Raw genomic sequence first — 19,017 nt, 5'->3', positions numbered from 1 at the left:
CAGGTGGAAACCATTCAAACATCATTCAAAGCAAAAACTGGCTAATAGTGATTCAAATTCTGTTTGTTCTTAATGTAATAACCTGAATAAAAGTTCAGGTTGAGGTGGCTGGACATGACTCTGTAGAATTCAGTAAAAAGATAAGACAATGTTACAGTAGAGCATCAGCTTGTGAGCAGGGCCGCACACAGACATTTTGAGGGGCAGGGAGGGGCTGTCACTTCAAATTTTGACTGGGTGGGTTGTCGACATCATTGTAATTTTTACTATAATAATTTTTTTTTAACCTGTTTTACATTTTAACTAAACAAATGAGTGATACTTAATCAATGGAGAATAATATTACAGAAATATTATATTATGCATAATGCATTGGGTTGAACAGAAGAATGCACAACTGTTAGATTCTAAATCTTTTCCGAATATTCAATGTATTAATGGAAGACAGGGAGGCTTGGTTCATAATAATAATACTGATAATAATAATAATAATAAAAATAATACTTTTGTTAAGTTAATTATTGAGCCAATATAAATACTGGATAATATCATGTTTGACTTTATGCAAACTAACACAAACAGATGGTAAGAAGACTGCTGATTATGAGTAAAAGATTTGCATATCAGCAAAGGAACATTTACTGAACCAACAATTGAAATATAAATTCAATCTTTCATCTATACAGGCAAATAGTCTGATCATTAATCCAAGCAGGCTCCCAGAATTAAAAAATTATCGCATGTAACACGTTAAGGTCAAATAATGATCGCAAATAAACTTTCCAAGTTTTTTTTCCAAATATTCCAAAATATGCGTAATATATCGTAATTGGGGAAGAAAAGAATATAAATTAATGCATTTTGCTTTATTAGACAAGTGCAATTATGAACAATAAGGCAGAAATCCAAACTAAACATTCTTCATTTAAAGTGCACTTCTGTTGCGAGAGTGTGCATACAATCTGAGACAGTCTCTGTTACACATTGTGTATTATTATAGTCATTATAATAGATTATTAAATGCAGTAATCCATGCATCGAAGTTTCAGCATAATATTGACAAATTTTTACACCCCTAAAAATAGTAATATTAAGTGTAAAAAAGTCAATTCATTTCAGCGACTAATTGCAGCTAAAGGAATAATTTATCCCAAAATATGAATTCTGTCATCATTTCATTATTCTTACGTTGTTCCAAACCATATAACTTTTTGCAGAACACAAAAGGAACACATCCAGAGCACAAATTTAATATGGCGACACGTCAATAAGATTAAACTTCATTGGTTCTTGTGCATCTCTCTCAATACATTTTATGATATTGACTGTCTCTAACACTGATTTGTACACTGTTTAGAAGAGTTGATCACTGAATTTTGGTATGTTCATTAGGGCTGGGGGAAAAAAAATATTATGTTACAAATCACAATTCTTGAGCCAAACGATTTTAAATTAGTCTCTCTGATGAAAAATATTTTTTTTATTTTCCATTTTATTTAATACACCGCTGCTACAACCATCAAACGCTGTTTGATCACTTTCGGATGTCAAAATCCAAAATGCTGTGATCAATGTTCCTTTTATTATGCATAATCCAAAATTTATTTGAGAGGTGTTGTGGAGAGTATTTGTCAGAAGTCATTCTGTCGATTCTGTCTGACACTGCTTTAATAAATACATAAAGCTGTAAAAAGGCTCATCAAACTGTTGAATGCTGTGGACTACATGTTGCGCCCCCACAATATTCACAATCTAACAGCCAGGGTATTCATGTGCAGTGGCCATTTAAGTGCACATTTACCCACCACATTCGACAACAAATTCCTAGACAAAAAGACGTGTGCTTGAGAAAAACACATCTGATTATATTTTGAAGAACATACGAAAGAAATGCCTGATTTGCTTTTTTGTTCAGAAGATCATTTGCGCTTCGGCACTAACACGCACAGCACGATCGTGTCTCGTAGAACACACACACATTATGAGTTCTCACTCTTTTCTCTGTCAGTCATCTAGGAGCAGTTTGTAAGAATAATTTTGTCTATAAGAATACAGCATAGGATCTCATACTATCTCTGGATACATATGCAAATAATATGCAACAACATTGGGATTACTGGTGAATGGTCATGTGTGTCATAATTCAGTACAGCCCCATAAATGGTTCTTGTACATGTTTACTCCATTTCTATGTAGCAAAATTATCATTAAGATAATAGCCATTGGTAATATATATTATATTCGATATTCAAACATTAGTCTAGTAAGTTAAAATGATATATTGCATACATTAATTTGTTGGATACAAAAGGACATAATGCAGCCTTAACTGCAGACTTGCACTAACTAGTCACCTAGCTCAGACAACGCACTGACTGGTCGATTGGTAGTTTTAAATTGGCAGTTTTGCATATTCCTACCTTTTATCTGCAAATTATATAATACAGACTGAAATCAATTGTCATTTCAGACACAACTGTTCTTCAATAGAAACTTCAAAAGAACTTAATGTTTTTTATCTTTTTATTAAGTTTTTCCTACCAAAACATAAATTTTGCAAAACTTACAGAATCACGATTTACATATCAAATCGGCTTGGAAATATAATTGTAATATCAAATCAGGAGGTTTGTTGCAATTCTCAGCCCTAATGTCCATGAAAAGTGATTGTATTCCTTTAGAAGACTTAGAAGGACACCTGAGTTGCATGGACTACGTTATAACACATTTGGGTGCTTTTTAAGCTTTTAGTGATGTACTATCAACTGCTATTGTATGGGATTCAGTGATCATGACATTCTGTAAAATATATATTTTGTGTTCTGCAGAAAAAGAAAGTCACATGGGTTTGGAATGAGATGAGGGTAAGAAAATAATGACAGAATTTTCATTTCTGATTAACTATTCCTAGTCTTTGTGAACCCCTTTCTGATGTATTGATGCAGGTTGGTGTGTATATGAACAGTTTATGTGTAGGTGTTCTTTTTTACCTTTAGGTATTTGACAAGTTTCTGGATTTGCCAATATTCAGAGGGCAGGTCGGTTGTAGTCTCGCCACGTCTGTCAGGCTGTTCCTCATCTTCTTCACCCTCAGATGAACTCTCACTGAAGTCATCAGCTCCAACTGGGGTCTTGCTGTGCACACACACATATGCATCTTTTAGACATATTAATATTCAAGCTGGTCCAAATTTTTATGTCTCCCAGGCACACACTGTGAGGAGTACTCTCCCACAGAAGTTTCTCAGTAAAGAAACGAGAAATATCATACATAAAAAGGCATTACAGAAAAAAAGGAACAAAAAACTTTCGTTATTAAATAGAGTTATTAAATAGATATTTTAATGCATAAAATATAAAGAAAATCAGGGGAGAGTCAGAGCAGGTGCAAGCCAAACCACACAGCCCATTCTCTCCCAGCTCTGGTAAAGTCTCTCAGAATCCAATGCGGACTGAATTATTGCTCTCTGAAAGGCCTTCATGCTGAAACCCTTGTATAAAAAGGCCGTCAAACTCTGGGGTGTATTTGAAGTGTCATCTTAAGCCATGGCATTAAATTAAACGACAGGGGGATGGAAATAACACAGAGAGAGCAATAGACAGAAAATGAGAGAGGATGACTGGAGTGGTCATCAGAGCATTTCTGAAATCTCTTTCATCGCTAGATTACACATGCACAAATGCAGATGGCCAATAAAGCGGGTCGGGCTACTGAAATGTCATGAAACTCAGCATACATGGGGAGAAGGCCAGAGGGACTAACATGTGTTTTCCAGTGAATAACTCACTTGCCGGACACCAGGGCACTCCTCTCTTTGTAATTCACGCCATGATAAACACTACCTTTGTTGCTAGTCACTCACTGCTGCATTTGTGTAACTAATTTTCCTTGTAATTTGCACTGAACTGTTCTCTAACAATTGGATGTTACAGTAAATGTATTTTATTGTATCAATAGTTATACTCTGCACAATGACAATTTAGTTAAATCTAATCTACTCTAATGTTCTTAAATGCATAGTTCACCAATTATTTACTCATATTATAACACATTTTCTTCTGTGGAAAACGTGATCTCTGTTGTGATCCCTGATTTCCATACATTAGCAGTTAATAATCACTCTAAAGTATTGTGAATTTAAAGCAAAATAAATAAATAAATAAAAGTATCATAAAAGTGGCCAATGTGAGTCAAATGGGTTTGGAATAACATAAGGGTGAGTACAACATAATTTTACTTTTGGGTGAACTATTCTTTAAGAACGTTGTGAAGGCTCTTGTGTGCAGCACAGATTAAAAATGATTGCATTACCAGAGGGACTTTGGGACAGAGAAACTGTGACTATACCCGGAGCTCTTTATAGGAAGGGCTGTGTACTCTAGCAATGGGGTGAGCTAGAGTCTTCACTTTCTGCCACCAAACAGACAGCCAGGAGAAGGAACAGGGTTATCAGTGGCTGTAGCACAGGCTAAACTGTGAACAATTATTACAGACTGCTATTCCCAGTAGCACCAAAAGACCATGCCTTTATACACCAACATGAACGACATCTTCATCCGTGACTTATTAAGGGCTTTAAAATGAAAACTCCAAACTAATTTGCCCAGAAAACAAATATTTTTCCAGTTCAGTGATTGAATAAGTTCTATAAGTTTGGCTGGATGATTAAAGGGTTAATCAATTAAGCATGTTCCTGGGAGAAGGCTTTTCAGATCCTGCTGCAATAGTTAGGCTTTTACCTCAGAAATACCATGTGTACTATGACAAAAGCTATTTCTGTGGACTAATATTATGGTGGCATACATTTTTTGAGAAGACTGGCAGCCTGGCAGAGATGATCCAGAAAAATTAGCTTTCCTTTTGTTCTCTGATGCCGGTGACTTTGTGCAATATTCCAAGACCTTCTTGCTCTCTCCACTCTTCCGGGCTTTCTTCTCCTCTCCCTCACTGGAAAAATCAAAACAATCACTAATTAAGTATACAGTTTTAGAATTTAAGCATGTTTTTTCCCCTCAGAAAAGATTAGATTGCATAAATACTATGAACCCAGTACAACTATTTTACCACACATACATAATATTAAATACTTACTGGCAGACATAATGGTATAATCACAAAGCTGTTAAAAGCCACTTGGATTTTCAGTTTAGGAAGAGGAATGCAGCAAGAAAGTATGTTTGATAAGTGCATTTGCATGTTTTTTTTTTTTTCATTTCTAACATATTTTTACTATTATAGTTGATGTCTTCTGTAGTTCTGCATTTGGTGTCTGAGTGCTTGGACACCTATATTTTTTTCATTTTATTTGGATCTTTTCTTAGGACAATCAGAACAGTAAGGCATACATTTTCACATCTGGCAAATTACTGTTTCTCCAAAACAAAGGATTATTGTTTTGTTAAACTAAGTTGACTAGTTAGAAGAGGTTCACAAGTAACAAGTGTTGAAACCGCAGAAAGGATCGGTCTGCGGGATCAATCCTAAAACACATGTCTGATTGATAAGCTGTGGGTTTTTCCTCTATGCTATGCCAAGACTTCAGCGATAAACGCATGCAAGAAGAAAGCATATATATATATATATATATATACTGCAGATATACTGTATAAGCTATATAACCCTCTCTTGAAGTGTGACCATTTGATTTTTGGGGGACTCCCAGAGGACATCCACTGGGATTTGGATTTATCACTTACTCGTGAGGGGACGTGAGGCCGAGATTCTTCCATTTCAAAGATGGTTCTAGTTTCTTCTTCATACCGCCTTGCTTGCTCCGCTCAAGCTGTTGTCTCGCCTTCTCAGGCACATTTTTTTCTCGATGATCGTAAGACCTCAGGTTTTGGCCCGTTTGCTCAGCATCAACTGCTTCCACATGTAGGATCTTTTTGGTAGATGGCACTTCTTGACTGGCAAAGTCCTGCGGAAGGGAGCGAATGAATAAAGACAGTCAGGAAAAGGACCTATCTCAATTTGCACCAAAAGTGCAAACTATATATAATACAATAAACTGTGCTTATAAATTATAAAATCTTGGGTAGTTAAAAGAGGTCTTCCTCTGAATCATTGTTCTTTTAACACAGTTAAGTAGTACTTTTTGTGCATGAATGCACTCTTAGCTTAGCGGCATATATATGAATAAATGAGAAATAAAAACATATTTCCAATGTTTGCATTTCTTTTTTTAATTGCCTATAAAACATTTTTTCTGTACATTCCATGAACTGCAGGCTGGAAGTTTGGCACACACTGAGTGGAGCCTTTTGTGGCAAAGCAATTCTACAAGGATTTCTTTAAATTTTAAAGGACATTGTCTTTCTCTCCTACTTCTATATTACTTCTGTGAGAAGCTCAACAGGATCCATATGAATGGTTAAACAGGTTGTTAGCCTTTTTAGTCACAGACACCTGTTATGCAGAAAATAGCCTGCCCTACCATTAGCCATTCATCAGCTCTATCTTTTAGAGCAGTGGTTCTCAACCACGAAGCCAGGGCCTACTAGGGGCCTCAGAAACCTTCTAAGGGGCCTCAAGATGACTTAAAAAAAATAGTTCTTACAGAAAAAACTGTTATTGAAACTTCTGGAATCGCAAAATAATCTTATTATTAACATTCCTAGTTTCTGGTAATAAAATCTGAAAACAAGTTTTGCCATCATTGTAGCACAAGCGTGAGCCACAGAAAGAGAGACTAGACACAGAGAAAGGAAGAGAGAAGAGTATGAGAGAAAAAGAGGTCAGAGTAAGTACGTAAGGGGAAAAAAACTTTAATTATGGTACAAGGTCTCTGTCTGGATCATGATAAGCTAAGCACACTTTGTCCCTTTCGTGGCTTATTTCCCATAAAAAGGGGAAAGTTAAGAACAGCTAAAGTTTTATCCATTTCTGCACACCGCTCCATCCACCTTTAATATTATAACTGTTTTAATAAACCTGTAAAAATCAGGTACAAGAACATGGAGAGTGAACACTCTAATATGGCACAAAACATCCCAAACAACATCAAATAAATGCTCAATGAACCTCAAACTACAACTACAACATATAACTATGAAGAATCTCGCTAATCAAGACACAATATCTTCCTGTCCCAGTCTGACAAAGCATACAAGTGGTTTGATATATTTTCTCAGATGAGCATCACATTCTGCTCAGCCCTGGCTGTGTATATTTGATTAAAAGTGTCTGATCTAATAATGCATCAGTTCCCCCATACCGCTGATATGCTAGGAGATACAGCATGTTGTCTTTGGCTAAGACCTGGTGTTCATTTGAAGCAAGACTGTGCTGAGGGTGTCTGGGCTGAATAATCAGGGTCTGGTGGTTGACTGATGGCTGAAGGACCAGAGCGTGTGTGAGACTTATTTCAGCAACTCAAGCTGCAATCCAGAGCACATGAGCTTATTCTCAGCTGAACTCTTCACACTAAAACAGTGCAGCTAAAAGCATTATCTGCTCTCAAATCAACATGCACCCAAGGTAATGGGTTCATTTCAGGTGGATGGATTCCTGGATGATTGAATTCATGGATGATGATGAGAGTCCTGTGCAAAAAGGAGAACTCTCATCGCAGCCTTTTGGAAATGCTTTTGGAAGACCTAGGAGTGACATGGAACAAAAAGGACATAGAGAAGTAGACAGATGAAATCTAGAAAATAAGGAAATAAAGTTAAAAATGGAGAACAAAGAGGGGTTTGATTTGTGTCTAAGCAGACAATTTTTATGACTCTCTTTACAGCCTCTGTACATCACCCATTAGGTGCTAGTGCTCGTGGCCAAGTTCCCGCCTGCTGGCATCATAAAATATTTAAGTCTGGTGGGCATTTTTACACACAAACATATGCTCACACCTATGAACGGCCTGCCTGGCATCATTGCTTCAAAGAATAATATACCATAGTTTTTCTCCTTACAGCCACCAATAATCGAACAACCTGCTCGCACATGGCCAGCCTTGTTCAAAAAACAAAATCACATGCACATAGAATATTGACCTCATTCTTTTTCAGTTTTTAGTTATTTTCACAATACACATTCTTTCAAAGCAACTTTACAGAAAATAGTAGTGGGCAAGCCAAAGACGACAGTGGCAAGGAGGAATTGTTATGCTGTGGAGGCAACTCTAATCATAGTGCTTGTAATCAGATCTTAAAGGGATAGGTTGCCAAAAAAAAAAAAAAATCTGTCATCACTTATTCCGCCAATATTTCTGCTGATAATTTGTTATGATTTATTTACTCGCGGCTGAAATTCTCTGACTGCCGGTTGCGTCTTTCCTTCAGGCATAGACTCGGGAAGTCTCAAGCGACAGTGCGCATGCACATACACAGCGTGTCTGTGTGTGTGTGAGAGCCAAGCTCATTGTGGCATGGGGACGTGGTCATGTGTCGGTCTGTGGGAGAGAGAGAGGTAAGGCTTGTCACCTGGTTCATAATTAATGAAGTGGTGGTGGTGTAGTGGGCTAAAGTGGGCTATGTAGTGGGCTATGATTGTGGACTTTAGGAGGAACACCCCACCATTGTCCCCCCTCACCATTCTAAACAGCACTGTGGCAGCAGTGGAGTCATTCAGGTTCCTGGGCACTACCATCTCACAGGACCTGAAGTGGGAGATACACATCGACTCCATTGTGAAAAAGGCCCAGCAGAGGTTGTACTTCCTTCGCCAGCTGAGGAAGTTCAACCTGCCACCAGTGCTACTTAAACAGTTCTACTCAGCAGTCATTGAGTCTGTCCTCTGCACTTCAATAACTGTCTGGTTTGGTGCAGCTACGAAATCAGACATTAGAAGACAACAAAGGACAGTTCAGTCTGCTGAGAGGATTATTGGTTGCCCCCTGCCCCCCCTTCAAGAACTATACACTTCCAGAGTGAGGAAAAAGGCTGGTAAAATTACTCTGGACACCACTCACCCTGCCCACTACCTTTTTGAACTGTTGCCTTCTAGCCAACGCTTCAGAGCTCTGAACACCAAAACTGTCAGACACAGGAACAGTTTTTTCCCTCAGGCCATCCATCTAATGAACAATTAAATTGCCCCATTGAGCAATAATGATGTGCATTACACAGTTTAATTTTAATTTTAATTTATATTATTCAACATATCCACTTCTGCCATTACTTATATTGCTCTGTACATAATATACTGTTTTTTGTTCTTTATATACAGATTGTATTAGATTTGCACTACGTGTGTGTATGTGGGTATGTATGAAGGTGAGTGTACATACGTATATGTATAATTATTTATATTGTGTTCTTTTTTGTTTTTAATTACCTATGTCTTGCTGCTGTTTTTGGTATTGTTTGTATTGTTGTAGACTGGAAGCTCCTGTCACCAAGACAAATTCCTTGTATGTGTAAGCATACTTGGCAATAAAGCTGATTCTGATTCTGATTCTGATTCTAAAGCACATAACTGGTAATCAGAAGGTCGCTGGTTCGATCCCCACAGCCACCACCACTGTGTCCTTGAGCAAGGCACTTAACTCCAGGTTGCTCCGGGGGGATTGTCCCTGTAATAAGTGCACTGTAAGTCGCTGTGGATAAAAGCGTCTGCCAAATGCATAAATGTAAATGTAAATAATTACCCCTAAAACCTGTCTCTCACAGACCGACACATGACCGCATCCCCATGCCACACTCATGTTACTCTGTGAGGATTATTTCAACATCTCTGAACCTGGGGGCCTGGGTAGCTCAGCAAGTGAAGACGCTGATTACCTGCAGTCGCAAGTTCAAATCCAGGGTGTGCTAAGTGACTCCAGTCAGGCTTCCTAAGCAACCAGTTGGCCCTGTTGCTAGGGTGGGTAGAGTCACATTGGGTTAACCTCCTAGTGGTCCCTATAATGTGATTCTCGCTCTCGGTGGGGCGCACGGTGAGTCATGCGTGGATGCTGTGGAGAATATAGAGTGAGGCGCTCAACGCGTCTCTGCGGTAACATGCTCAACAAGCCACATAATAAAATGTGCGCATTGATGGTCTCTGATGCAGAGGCAACTGAGATTCGTCCTCCGCAACACGGATTGAGGCGAGTCACTACGCCACCACGAGAACCTAGAATGCATTGCGAATTGGGGAGAAATGGGGATCTCTATTTTGGGGCTGGTTTTAGTCATCTGATGTCAGTAACGATGGATTACCCATATTCTGTTTGTTTCATGAGGCAATAAACGAAATGTGCTAAAAGCATATAGGCTACATGGGTGCTATCATTTTCGCTTATTACTTCATGAAATAAACAGAATGTGGGAAATAGCATTACTAACAGAGCAGCATTGTGATTAAAACTAGTCCAAGCACTACCTAAAATTGCACAATAAATAAAAAAAAATTATAAATTGAAAGTTATACAGTAGAACTTTCAGATGAGTGACGTAGCATGTGTCTGTGAATGAGACTTGGGTAAGCACAAGAGCGCACATTCATAGCACACACAAACCAACTCTGCAGTCGCACTCCGGCTGCCGGCACTAATAATACACCATGCATACAGGGATTAGGGTTTGTTTTGTGTGTTTTGTTGTTTAATATTCGTTACATGCAGTTTATCACCACATCTTGGTTTAATGCATTATTACAGCTGTTAGAAATTAATTGTCTCTCTTTGAGTGAGTTACCAGAATTACCGTAAGCACCTATACAAATGGGCACCAAAAATTATTTCTCATTTAAATCAGCACACATCTGTAATAAAGGCAGATTTATATGGTTTATGTTACATCCATCAACCCTTAAATAGCAGTCAAAATTCCAAGATTTTAAATGACACCTATTTTAAAATGAGATCCTTTAAATGAATTAGCAAACAGTTCCAGGTTGAAGGAGGAAAACTTATAACCTTTATATATATATATATATATATATATATATATATATATATATATATATATATATATATATATCGGTAAACAGTATTGGCCACAATGAGCTGAAAGTTATCGGTATCGGCCCAGAAATTCCATATCCCTAAAAAGCATGCTATGAAAGAAAATGGTGACTAACAATGACTAACATTATGCCTAACATATCATTTTGTTTTCCATGGAAGAAAGTCCATGGAATAAGTATTTGGAACAGGAATTCCAAATTCGGGTGAGTAATGGATTTTTGAGTCCACAATCACTTTAAATTTAATCAGGCATTTCCTGTCTCCATGAGAATGGTAACATAAAACAAAAATGTATGATTTTGTCAACTATTTGGCAAACATATTCTGATAGAAATTTCAGTGAAGTAACAATCGCGATCATGTACCAAATAAACATCTTAACATGATTTACACAAGTAGGACATGTTTCTGTATCAACATCCTTATTAGTTCCTGAAATAAAATTCATATCAATCACTGCACTCTGATTTTAGGGTTAGGGGAAGAGTTAGGATGGTGGTTAGGGCTTAGATTGTTTGATAACAATGTTGTTCTGGAACTACAATGGATGTTGATTCAGGGACCTGTCCTAGTTGATTAAATCACATTGTGGCATACAAAAATGTGCATCTGTCATACCGTAGGAACAGCTTTTGTTGAGTACAGCATAAAACTCGGCTTCAGCTCCTTCAGTTTTTCTCAGAGAGGTTTAGAATGAAAGCATATTTAGACTTACCATTCATCAGAGGCAAGAGTTATTAAAGGTTAGCACTACTACAGAGTACAGACTCATATTAACTGTTCCTCAAATTAAGGAAGATGAAGTCTTGGACACCACAGCGTTTAACTTGGACATCTCTACTGAGAGTGCTCAGGTAAAAACCTGCAGCAGCCCTAATTTGTGTCTGAAAACTGTCACTCAATGCAAAAAGAATAGATGAAAGGAGCATTTTAGATTTCTATCCTCAAGGTAATTTACGGGAGCACCAGACAGAGGTTTTTATACACAACGGTGGAGTTGCGCAAGACAATAACCATTACTATACAGTAAGCAGTAATCATTCTGTCTTGCTTCATTTTCCATCTGCAAACTATATCGCAGAGAGATAACATCACCATCATTTAGAAAGAAACATAAAGAGAAATCGGTCTGGATGATGGAGTTTCCATTTATATTACTCAAGGACAGAATTATGTTGGTTATAAAACAGCCAACAGTCAGCATAAAACTTTGTGGAGCTTTGTTTTAAGAAAAGAACATATTGGAGGAAACCTTTTGTCTGCATAAACAAAAAAAGAATTTTCTGCCCTCTGCTACCGATGAAGCAGAAGAAAGATCAGGAGAACATTAAGCCAGCCAATACCAATAAAAAATGGAAAATGGTAATTTATTAAAGTGACATATATTTAAAAAATAGATTTTCATATAATTCCTCATTGTGATATCTCATGTACAAAGCACCTAATATTTGGTCCCCTAAATGCCGCCAGTTTGTAAAACATTTTTTTCCCCCAACAAATACATTAGTGTGTCACTAATGAGAAATAGGATAGAATATTTCTAATGATAAATATCATTTTCGCCACATCTTGAGGCCATTATCGGAGACCCAATTTGTTAATTTATCTTTTACTTAATTCAGAGGGGTCTGAGTAACTGGCCTGTTCTCACATTCTTTCACAAAGCATTGATGTGAAAAACAGCACATTGACAGAGGAGAGCACTCCCTCTCTCTCATTCTCACTTACTGTCTTAATCTGTCTCGCTCTCAGTTATTGTGACAAGCACGCACTCTTCTCACAGAGAGAAGAGTAGACATTAGGTTGTCCCCTCTTCCCCTTTGCTCTCTTCTCCTCAGCTGTGATTGATTTTAGGCTGCATACCTCACACCACAGGCTGAGGAGAGAACAGGAGTATACTACTGCCAGTTGAAGGACAGCTGTGCTATTTGTGTGTCTGAGTCTGATGTACTGGCCTCATTTCTGAGGTCTATATAGCCAAAATTTCCAACCCTGAGTTGCTGAATTCTAACTAGGCATGTGTATTTGGTCATTTTGACTACTCAAGTACTTGTTTGTTCTGTTTTTAATTATTGGTCAATGAAAACGTAAGTCAAATGGTAAGTCATGTCTGTTTTTTCTGCATCTTGCATGAACATTACCTTTTTATGATGGCGTGCCAAGTTAAAAATATTTCAAAGATCATTTTTAAAAACACTTTTAAAAATGCATGTGCCCCATTCTATTCAGATGTACACCATAAAACTGTTTTTAACACAACACAACAAAACACTCTCTAATCCTATTCATACAGTGTTGACTGAACATTATTGTGTACAGTGCTGGACAGTTGTTCGGCTTTGATCAGTGTAAAATGTTTTAAGTTTAATGTGCTTTATGATAATCATTGCTGTTACTTCTGGGTACTCATGTTCTCAGGCACTTTTTCCCATTCCTACTTTTTAGGTGCGTCTGACTCGGCCAAACCTTAGATTTCTCACAGCTTGTTATGGATAACTAAGAGTAAGTTGTAAAGAACTAACACATATAGCCTTGGTTTTTAGCTTTATGTGTACTGAATGGCAATACCTAAATCAAAAAACAAAACAACACTAGTCTGGCACTTGTTGTCTTTAGAATGCACCTGACTACATCAAACAAGGCAACAATCTATAATATAGACCACCACTACTACTGAGCTTTTAGCATCTTCAAAACTCAAACATCTCCAGCTCAGGTGCCTTAAGATCCTTGCCATTTTTGGGGATTTCCGCCTGGATTTGGCCTACCCAAATTAAAAAGCTTCCCATTCCCACATACTTTGGCCTAAATACACAGTTTTGGTGTCATTTTACAGGAAACCCTTTGAAGTTGCATAAAACACTGCTAAAAATTAAAAAAAATTAAATATATGTTGTCTGAACAGTAATAACCCTCCTAAAAAAAGAGGCGCTTTTTGATTTTTTTTATATAAATTCATTTTTGAAAGTGTATAACTCAAGCCCTGTAAACCCTAGCAGCAAGCAGACAGTTTTGGCTGTTTCCACTAGATGTCAGCAAATACCTGAAAAAGGAATTTTGTCTGTATCATGTTTTATTTAATATCTATTTCAATTTATTTGAAGGGAGGAATATTACCTTTTTTGGTGTACTTTCCGCCTACCCAAATCTAAAGTCTCCCCATACCCATATACAGTGCTATAAATGCAAAATCCCAGTGTAATTTTACAGAAAACCCTTTGTCATTACATAAAACACTGTTGAAAGTGGTAAATATGCGCTCTGGTGTCTGGTGAGACGCGTCTGTGTGTTTTGGGCACGTAACCTACCCAGTGATCACTTCACAGTCTGGATGCAATATCACAGCCCCTGATTGGTCTATTTGATCTTGAGAGACATTGCCGGAAAGCGGAGGGTCTAAGCTTTACGGCAATATATGCTTTATCCGGATCGGATGTTTACATATTTTCCTGGATTGTTGAATATCATATAACATTACTTTGTGGTGTTTCTGCACTCGTGTGACATATCGAGGGATTACTTGGGCACACAACCACAGAAAACACTGAAAAACGGCTCATTTTGCAGAGAATAACCTAAGGTAAAAGATTATGTAGCATTTGTGGCTAACTGTGCTGTCTAGTGCGAGTAGCACGGCAAATATTCAATAATTTCACTTGTATGATTGTATACTTCATGATTCATTCGAAGTGTATTAGATATGTGATTATACCTCAATAAAAAGACTTATTGGAACTTCTTACTGGCAATGAGAGCTTTCATTTGATACATGGTTTGTACATGTGCGTCATATTTGAGCGATATGAGACATATGTATTCAAAAACGCACATAATTATGACACGACTTTTGATGGGTGGAACTATGTAATTTATTGTAAATAAGTTACTTAGTGTAAAACAAATGCCAAAGTGATGCATATCTCAAGAAAGTAGACATTCTAAGCTTTCAAATGGTACCAGATATGAGCTCATAACTCCTCCGCATACATTTAAAATTGGAAGTACATTATTACTGACGTAATTTTAAATCCCGGAACCGGGATCGTGGATTTTAAGAAGAACTGAAGAGATCCATTTACCATTTGAGATGTGAAATTAACGAGCACCGATGTCCATTTAAATATTAAGAGATAATGTAATTATGCCACAGTTATGTGGAAAATGTTTAGAAGGTTATACATTTTTTATGATTAGTTCTAAACTGTGCATTATGTGATTGAAATGGTGGGTTTGCCCAGAAAATGGCAAGGATATCCAAAGCCCTGAGGTGTGGAGCAGACTCTACTATTAAAACTCTGTCATGTGTTCAAAAACTGCCATCTGGTGCATGAGGGAATAACTAAAACAATCAGCGGAATGGAAAACAACAATGCCATTTAGTCAAAATTAAAAAATATTAAGCAAATAAAGCATAAGTGAAATACATTTTTAAAGACATTTTAAAACCCAACAAAAAACTAAAGACACTCTTTTGTCCGTTGCATTGTATCATGCATTCATGACCTCAAGAATAGATTAAAGTAATGCATTACTGGGAGGTTGTCCAGCAAGTTCAATAAATAAACTTCAATTGGTTCAAAAGGCAGATGCCAGAGTGCAGACTACAACCAAGAAATATGATAATATTAGCCCAATTTTATTGTCGTTACATTGTCTACCTGTTAAATTTCATATTAATTAAAAAATTCTGTTAACCACAAAATACAATGCTCCATAGTACTTACTGTAAGTGACCTTCTGACACGCTATATTATGTTCATTACGATCATAAAATTCTGGCTTGTTAATAATTCCAAGAATATCAAAATCCACAAAAGAAGGTAATTCCTTTTCATATTTGGCACCTAAACTATGGAATAGTTTTCCTAACACAGTTCGGGATGCAGACACACTCACTCAGTTTAAGTCTAGACTAAAGACTCATCTATTTAGCCAGGCATACACCTACTTTGTCCATCAACTCACAATTAGGCTGCTTTACTTAGGTCTGCTGTAACCAGAAACATCTATAATGATCTATAAATCTGAAAGGCATCTACGCTAATATTATTCTATTTGCTTCCATCCTCAACCTCGGGATTCATATCCAGAGGTTACCAGAGCCGGCCAGATCCAGCTCCGTTCCTGCTCCCCGGACTCCACTGTTACATATCACTGAGTGATGACAACAAACTACAGCCGGTGCTAGCCAAACATCACTTCAGTCTTTTGACTTCAGAAGATGAACCGATGCCTACTCCAACTGTAAGACATCGGATACATCATGCCACTGCCTGAACCTTGGACTTAGGATGGACCCCACCGAACCTCACCAAAATACCTGCCAGTAGAACTGCGATGCACCTCATTGATCTCTGCCTGCATCACCTTTGTCCATTGATGGACTACACTCTTGAAATGGAATACATAGACTATCATTAAATTGCTAAAACAAAAGCCTTCATCAGCCAAATAACAAAGGACAATGCATCTATGTAAACTTCTGCAGTTAATCCAGAATGGACTTCAAAGACATGAATTAATTAATTAATTAATCTTAAAGTTCATAATTAAAAAATATATATGATTTTAAACACTGGACTTTAACGCATACTACATTTACAAATTTTAAGCCATGCCTTCCACTGCACACAAATAACTAATATTGGCATTATATTCATGATGTTAGCCAGAGGGGAACTGGCCCCCACTGTGAGTCTGTTTTCTCCCAAGGTTATTTTTCTCCATTAACCAACATCATATGGAGTTTTGTGTTCCTTGCCACAGTCACCTTCAGCTTGCTCACAGGGGTTGTAAATACAATTATTATTTAATTATTTAATATTTATAGAAAATGTACAATCTTACAAACATATTTAATCAAACTACACAATGATCACTCTAAGACTTTATAGATATTACAGTTTCTTTTTTTTTAATGCATGATTTCCTGTAAAGCTGCTTTGAAACGATGTGTGTTGTGAAAAGTGCTATACAAATAAAAATGACTTGACAGTTAAGTTCCAGTATTTTGTGAGAGAGAATCAACTTGAATGAACTTTGCCATATAGATACTATAGAATACTATAGATTGAACAAGGTCTCAAAAATGATGAAAGACTGAAATAGTTGTATTCCTATGTGGTTTTAAGCAATACCTGTTCATTTATAGCATCAGCAAAGTGCAGAGACTTGTTTTTCAGTAGCGTAGCAAGGTCTTTGAAGACATCACTTTTCTTCTTATAAGAGTTCTCACCTCCTTCTCCAGTGACTCCCTGTAAAGTCAAATCACAATGTAAATGTAAACCGAGAGATCGACTACATTCCCAGTGGTGTAGCAGTGTTTTTGGCTAAAATATAAATTGGAATTCAACTGCTGTTTCAAACAGCACATGAGTCAAGGAAAAAGACAAGGAGCCAGTGAAAAGGCTCAACAGTTACTAAAGACACAAATTACTCATTCAACCTAACACACATGCACAAACATAATTGTATTTTAAACACTTAATCTGTAAGGTTCGGAGGTGAAGTGTTCTGACTGAATGTCTACTCCTTACAAATTACATCACTGTCATTTGTAGCTAATTCAATCTGACCTCAAATGTACAACAAACTGGTGAAATGTCAGAAAGCATTTAACAAAACATGGGCGAGGACAAGAGAGCCTAAAAAGAAAGGTAGAGACACAGAGAGGGCAAGGTGTAGACAGGAAAGAGCCACAAAGATAAAAACAGACAGACAGGTATGTAGTTGATTTGGTAAATTGTTTTGAACAAGAATGAACAATATTGTGGTGTGTAAAATTTAGCTTTTGATTAAACAGTGAGGCATCTCAAACCACTTAACATAGCTAGAGGAGCAGATCTGGAACACAACCACATAACTGTCATGTCTAAACTTTTCAGTTGCGCTTACCTCATGTTTTGGAAAAGTATCTGTATACCATACCTTTCAAACACATTAAGAGCACATTGTGTGTTAAAATTATCTACCAAAATGTATTCCCCTGACAGGTTGACAGTTTCAGAAAACCCATACTGCATCATTTAGCATTCCGATGGGATGCATTAATTTCCATCTGTTATGTGCTCAGGCCAGGCTTGCTGGGATATATGCTGTTTAGGTTACTGATTGTTTTTTATGATAAAAATACAAAACATTATCAGACGAGAAAATCTCTACATTTCCGAAACTGATTGCTGCTGGCAAATGATGCTTTATGCAGCAGATTTCTATCACTCTCGCAAGCAATGTGCGCAGAGGGGGGCCTGGGTAGCTCAGCAAGTAAAGACGCTGACTACCACATCTGGAGTTACAAGTTTGAATCCAGGGCGTGCTGAGTGAAGGTGGGTAGAGTCACGTTGGGTTAACCTTCTCGTGGTCGCTACAATGTGGTTCTCGCTCTTGGTGGGGCATGTGGTGAGTTGTGCGTGGATGCCGCGGAGAATAGTGTTAAGTCTCCATGTGTGCTAGGTCTCCACTGTAATGCGCTCAACAAGCCACATGATAAGATACGTGGATTGACGGTCGCAGAGGCAACTGAGATTCGTCCTCCGCCACCCAGACTGAGGTGAGCCACTATGCCACCGCAAGGGCTAAAGAGTGCATTGGGAATTGGGCATTCCAAATTGGGGAGGAAAGGGGAGAGAGAAAAAAGCAATGTGTGCAGTAACAAAAGTGTACTTTGACATGGAAGCAGGTTTTGCTCCCAGAACAATTAAAAACTGAGTCAATTAAATGTTAGTTTCTATTATTTGCTATTGCACTTAGTTTCTCAAAAGTTTTCTCACCTCGTTGAGAAAAGCTCCAGAAGCGCTGCAAGTGATAAAAAGTGTTGGCTCTGTGTCACAGGTCTCAATTATGAGTGAGCAAATCTCTCCATCGATCTGCCTCCAGGGGGGAGAGCGGCAACCATTTGAGAACACATAATCTGTGGAGCCATCCAGAGGAAACAATACGGTCTTTTTAAAATGTGCAACAACACATTGATTAACAAAGAGATGGTACTTAAGTATTTACAGATTCAGAAGTATTTTGAGATCAGTGTGAGATAAATACAAAAAGTTTAAGTATGGGATTACAATTTTTAGGTTATTTCACCCAAATATATAAAACAACTGACTTACTTACAATCATGTTTTTCCAAACC

General features: G+C 37.5%; 1 protein-coding gene across 1 annotated transcript in view; it reads right to left on the bottom strand.

Annotated features, from left to right (window-relative positions):
- Window positions 1-19,017, bottom strand: part of odad2 (outer dynein arm docking complex subunit 2) — a 95,931-nt gene that overhangs the window by 63,576 nt on the left and 13,338 nt on the right. Inside the window, 5 exon segments of the mRNA XM_052112293.1 lie at window positions 2,991-3,135; window positions 4,805-4,948; window positions 5,698-5,918; window positions 17,027-17,143; window positions 18,659-18,798. Coding sequence (XP_051968253.1) covers window positions 2,991-3,135; window positions 4,805-4,948; window positions 5,698-5,918; window positions 17,027-17,143; window positions 18,659-18,798 — 767 coding nt within the window.

The sequence above is a fragment of the Xyrauchen texanus genome, chromosome 40 (genome assembly GCF_025860055.1).
Source record: "Xyrauchen texanus isolate HMW12.3.18 chromosome 40, RBS_HiC_50CHRs, whole genome shotgun sequence".
In the NCBI taxonomy this organism is placed as follows: domain Eukaryota; kingdom Metazoa; phylum Chordata; class Actinopteri; order Cypriniformes; family Catostomidae; genus Xyrauchen; species Xyrauchen texanus.
This window is presented reverse-complemented; position numbering and strand designations above follow the sequence as displayed.